Source organism: Porites lutea, chromosome 3 (genome assembly GCF_958299795.1).
Source record: "Porites lutea chromosome 3, jaPorLute2.1, whole genome shotgun sequence".
NCBI lineage: Eukaryota > Metazoa > Cnidaria > Anthozoa > Scleractinia > Poritidae > Porites > Porites lutea.
In genome coordinates, this window is record NC_133203.1 from 10,730,218 (window position 1) to 10,736,217 (window position 6,000).

Genomic DNA, 6,000 nt, shown 5'->3' on the forward strand with positions numbered 1-6,000 from the left:
AGCGTACATAGATATTAATGTTAGCCTTATATTTAGTGAATGATGTCATGGCTTAATTAAAATTTAAAATTAATGTGTTTAACAAATTTGAGTTTATAGTAGGTTGAATGAAAATTTTTCTTTCTCTTGTATTCTGTTTCATGTTTCTTCAATTCACATTGTACACATTTTTGTGTGAGCAGAAGGTAAGAAGCTCAGCTCTGTGAAGAAAAATTCCATATTGTGGTGTAGTCAATTACATTGTGGAATGAACGTTGTCATAGCAATTAGGCTATTATCTCAATGGCATCTATTTGTTGTAGTATTATTAAATGATGCCGTCATGAAAATGGTCTGTTGCTTTCTTAATAAATTTTATAAGAAATGCTGATCAGCTGGGTCAAAAATGTACTTGTGTCTCAAACAGGCAGGAAATCAAGTTTTTTTTCCTGGTTGACCCTGGTTGACCCATGGTGTTGGAAATCTGGCCAGGATGCGGGGGGGGGGGGGGGGGGGGGAAGGTCCAACATTCCTCGAAATTAAATGAAAGCTGGACCTCGGGACATTATTTAATGTAAACCTTTGTGTTGAAGGATAGTTTGTAATACAAACTGAGGAGTTGTGCATTAAATGGTGATCCAAATCATTAGAAAAAAGTTAGCGTTTGTATTGTGGCCCAGCATGCATCATTTTTGCACAGAAATGTTTTCTTTTTCATGCTGAACATGCATCAACCTACAGAGATAGCAGGTTTACAGTAAAATATATTAACCACAGGTTTAAATACATCAGTGCTATCCTTAATTCTTAAAAAAATTCTCTTATGTCTGGTATTCATTATGTACAATACAGTGATGGTACCAAAAAGAGGAACCTCTAATAGTTCCATTATTATTGACTCACTTGTTCCCAGAGAAATCAACACAAATATGCCACCTTTGTTCAGGAATTATATAATCTGATAATGTTATTACATGAATTTTTCAGCCAAAGGATACGACTATTAAAGATAATAAACAGGAGGATCAAGAAAAGAAAATGCAAGATAGGTAAGTTTATCAATTTCTCATTTCATCTAGTACTACCAGGTATTTGCACCTCAATACCTGGTACTTGTCTACCATCTTTAAAGTACTTATGTATTAGGACAGCAGGAAGAAGAGGATGGTAAACCTTGTGTGACAAGCAATAATTATGTTTGGAAATATTTTCCACCAGACTTCACTTTCCTTTCAAGAGATATCTTTGTAAAAGACAAGAAAACACCAATGTTAAGGGAAGATCACCACAAAACATGCACATAATAGGCCTGTTGCGTTTGTCACCCACAAATGTTTTGCTGTCCTCCTCATTCTGCCATCCTTTTGTGTAAACTCACTTTTGTGAAGATGAAATAATCAGCATGTCACAAGTTCAGGGACAAAGAAAAACTCTGAGTCCCCAACAGGATTCGAACCTATGACCTCCCAAACACTGGGCAGGCGCTCTATCCAGTGAGCTATGGAGAACTCATGGCGAACAAGGCCATATACTAGGTTCGTATTTGACACATGTCCTGCACTGTATGGTGAAAGAATGAAAGATGGTAAATAACAAATATGAAGATGAAATAATCAGCATGTCACTTGCGTGTCCACCAAACTTACTTTTTTTCATGCCTAGATACCTACAGGTGATTTGAAGATGTGCCATATTCACAGCTTAACCCCTATTTTCTGTAGCCCATTCAGGGTCCGCACAGTCTTGAAAAGTCCTTGAATTTTAGGGAGAGTCCTTGAAAAGACCTTGAATTTTCATTAACTTTGAATGTAGTGGCCTGGAAAGTGTTTTTTAATGCTTTTTGGTTGCCCAAGACAGAATATTAATCATAAGTCAGAGAAGTTAAAGGTGATTTACGTAGGCTTTTGTTGTTTTATGCAAGAAAATATCAATTATTTTAAGACAGGTTAACTGATAAATGTAGAGATGTTGGTGGAGAAAACAGTTACAATAATGTTCATAAGCCTTAAATTCCTGTTAGGATGGACTGGTAATGTGCTCTTTTGTATAATCAGTGAAAATACATTCCTGGTAGGTGGTCCGAGAAATCCTTAAAAAATGGTTGCAAATTTTTGTGTGAACCCTTCCATTTCCTGTCTTCTATCAGACACATGCCCTTTGAGGGATAGTCACCTTTGCATGAGTTTGATCATAAAGCTGTAACCTGATTTTTACGTATGTAACCTCTTGTTACTGAAAAACACAAGGCTCCTGCTTAAGAAAATTTTTTGGGAGCCCTTTGGGCTCCTAAAATAAAAAGTTAGGAGCCCTAGCCACATTTCTAGGAGCCCATTGGATGTTGATCAATAAACTTAAATAAGTAAGCCGATGCTCGAAACTTGTTTCGTGCAACAAATTGAGTTTTGAATTTCCAGAAAAGTGCTTGTTTGCTTACTTTTAAGAGTGGAAATTTTTTGCCTACAGTTGATGAACACATGTTTTACGTTTTCGTTTCAAAAGCACAAAATGAGTGGGAATTCTCTTGTTTGTTCAGTGGAAGTAGGCATAGATGTTATTGCCATCGGCATCATAAGTTTCTGGCATTTGTGCAGGCTCCTCGTTTAGGATTTTTGCCCCCTGCGAGCAAATCGTAGGAGCCTCTGGTGACCAGGCACCTGTTAGGCAGCAGCCTTGTAACATGTTATCAAGCTTTTATTGAAGTTAAGTTGTTTTTTTTTAATGATTAAAAGTGAAGTTGTATCTCAGATTACAAGATATATAGGAATGTGTAAAGCTACATTTCCATCAATTTGAGTGTACAAATATGTAAGAAATAATTTATATGTTATGATTATTTTTAAAGGTTAGGAATCACAGCATCAAACCAGCAAGATCCAGAGGATGAAGTCAATGAATTTTTAGGGAGCTCCATAGAAGCACGGAGTATTGATAAGTAAGTTGTCTTTTGGGCTGCTTACAAGTATTGGAAGGGAAAGAGACTCTGGGATAAGAGACTTTTTTTTTTGGAAATCTATTCTTGCCTTGAGGATGGAAAGAGATTGTCACTAAGTCATCTCCCCTACTACAACACAGAAGGTTACCCAGGGTTCATACAGAGTCTTGAATTCTCGAAAAAGTTGCAGAAGAAAGTTGCAAAACAGTTTTCCAGACCTGGAAAAAGTCTGGGAAATTAGTAAGGATAAAGTCTGGAAAAATGGTACAAGGTTGTTTTTTCCTGGGCTACAACAAGTGCTTTAGCTAGTGAATTTTTTTCCCATGTTCTCACCTGAAGCCAACACATTCAATAATTCACATTTAGATTGAGAAGTTTCACAACTCTCTTATGTCCTCATTGCACCATGGTTTATGAACATTTGAAGAGCAACATGAGAATAGCTTGCTTCCTGCACTTTTCGAGGCCTCTGTTGATCACCTTTTTAATAACCTTGAGTCTAGAAATTTTTAAGGAATAATTGTTTTTGAAAAAAGTCTGGAAAATTAAAGTCTTGAAGTTGGGATCCAAAATTCTATACCAATCTTGGCTGGTCACCGCAGCCTATATTTAGTACCTATATTAATGTCACTTTCTTTAACTAAAATTGTTGTAGCTGTAACCATATCCACTCTGGCATGAACATAATAATGTTATTCAATTCTGCATCCCTATGTAAATTCTTTCACTGACAGAATGTTTTGTGTTATTGCAGACTACGGAAAGACTATGTGCGGCCACTGCTCCTCACTTTCAAAGATCCAGATAAAGAAGATCTTGTATGTGTTTGTATTTGACTGGCGCATGTATTCTATAAAACCTGACTTTAAAGACGTTAATTGTTATTGTTCAGGAGGTGTTTTCGAGATGTTTTCTGAAAACATCTGCACAATAGGAATCAGGCAGTAAGAAAAGATTACTGTTTTAAACATCTGGCAAATTTTAAAGGCCAGTGGGGCTGGGTAGGTTAACCCCCCCCCCGAAAAAAAAAGAAAATTAATGGAGGTAAGGATATTTTTTGAAAGTACACAATGTCTTCTATTAACACTGCAAAAGCCAGTTTGCAAGTCTTAAAAACCGCTGTACACTGTTAGTTTTACATGCAAAGTGAGTGGTTTCATTTCAAGGCATGTTGCAGCAGAAATTTGACATCCACTTGAATATGAATGACTGTTGCTGAAGGTGTTTCGATAGTTTTTCGGAGGCCATACCGATATTTTTCAATGGCCTTAAAAGCGATTTTACCAGTGATTGACTATGAATTGAAGTTTGTGAAACTGCAGTTTTTTTTATGACAACAATAAACAAATTTTATTGAAGTGTATAAAAGCCGAGTTTTACGCGATCTAGACCTGCTCCTGAAAAGCCAACACCAGGAACTTAAAGTGTGTTGGTATGGCCTCTGAAAAACTGTATTGGAACTAACAATAAAAATATACATAAACATAAGTTGTCTCTATTTTGTTCGCCTTTTTAGTACTCCCAAGAGAAAGATCGAATGTTCAAGTCCTATACAGCATGCATTTGTCTTCTGTTCATTTTTATATTTGTAATTCAAGTCACAACTCTTCCAAGGTATGTAAATGTAACATTAGCAAATTCATTTATTTATGATGATTCAGAAGACTAAAATGAATACAGTATTTTAGAATTGTCTGATTTTTCCTTGGCATCTGTGTAGTACCTCAAAAATAGCACTCTTGCAAAATCTGAATTTTAAATGGGAGGTTAAAAGTGTTGGCAACTGGTGTTTCTTTCTTTTCACCATTTTCACATTACCCATAATACCAAAATCCTGCATACATGTAAGCTTGTCTTGAGTTTCTCTTGGGATGACTGTAATATGGAGAAGAAATTGGAAACATTGGTTGTGCAAAATGTTTTTGAGGGGAAGGGGGTAAACAAGGTGTATTATGGGCAATGTGAAAATGGTGAATTGTCACCATATATAGAGGGAAAAAATGCGAAAATTGCAATCTATGAATTTTGGTATGATATGTGAAACGTGAGTCTCTTTAGTTACAAAACAACCAGAAACTAGCAAAACTGGTTAGTAAATTCACAAGTTTATAGATTACATTTTTTATCTCTAAAACATCCAAAAAGTAACATAAATATTTTCTTGCAGGACAGTGACTACTATGGCTGTGTTCTTGTCCACGTTGATCATTGTTGCTGTTGTCTTTCTGCTCGTGGTAGCAGAGAAGTGCAGAGTAAGTTCAAGTCTGTCATCATTGATTTTTGCTCTTATGTGACATTACCTTTGATTTTGCATCACCTTTCAACAAATGGTTTTACCACTTGTAATGTAACTGAAAACTTTTTCCATAAATTTCTCTGTTACTCCTTTGTTTCTTGCCATGATTGATATACGGTTAAATTTCTCTTTTTATTTAGCAGTGTTTATAGTTCTTATAAATATGCTCAACCTATAATGCCGTTTTCCGTCACTATTTTCCTAAATTCTGCAGGGTGCACCAGAAGTTGTTCGAAATCTTTCCAAAAAAATTGCCCAGTCACAAACAATTTGCAGGGTGGTTGCAACAGTACTTGTTCTCACACTCTACATCGCTGCTGTTGGAAATATTGTAAGTAGTTTTATTACTCTGTTACTGCAACAACTTTCAACTTTTGTGAAAAATAATTACGTATCTGAAAGGAAAAATGTTTCTTAGCATTGAATAGTTTCTATATTTTCATGATTTGTGTATAATGAAGTACATTCCCAGATTTTGTTACAAATTTTGAATCATTATTCCTTTTTGCAACACTTGGATAAGAACTTGCGAAATTATCCTTTTCATGTAAGGAACCCTTTGATATATAACAGGCATTTTAGTAGTCACCATAACATTTCTTCAATATGGGCTGCATACGTCCTTTTTTGATTCTTGATTTTGGGTTGTAGTTATGTTGTTGTTGGGCAATAAAAGAGCCCTCAACTTTTTTATTTAGTTATTTAGTAAAAATAGAGGGGAAATCAAATCAGCTTCATTTGGTTGAGGTATTCAGACTCTTGTTTACATAGCACCTCTATCCGACAATGCTTT

The 6,000-nt window shown here is 35.6% G+C and overlaps 1 protein-coding gene across 2 annotated transcripts in view; it reads left to right on the forward strand.

The window, feature by feature from the left end:
* Nucleotides 1–6,000, forward strand: part of LOC140930453 (adenylate cyclase type 5-like) — a 30,153-nt gene that overhangs the window by 14,459 nt on the left and 9,694 nt on the right. For both annotated transcript variants that reach the window (XR_012164854.1, XM_073380142.1), the window contains exons 8-13: nt 967–1,028; nt 2,822–2,911; nt 3,666–3,729; nt 4,428–4,525; nt 5,079–5,163; nt 5,422–5,538. Coding sequence is in view for 1 of the 2 variants with exons in the window: in XM_073380142.1 (XP_073236243.1) it covers nt 967–1,028; nt 2,822–2,911; nt 3,666–3,729; nt 4,428–4,525; nt 5,079–5,163; nt 5,422–5,538 (516 nt within the window). In the remaining variant the exon portion in view is untranslated. The remainder of the gene's footprint in view (nt 1–966; nt 1,029–2,821; nt 2,912–3,665; nt 3,730–4,427; nt 4,526–5,078; nt 5,164–5,421; nt 5,539–6,000) is intronic.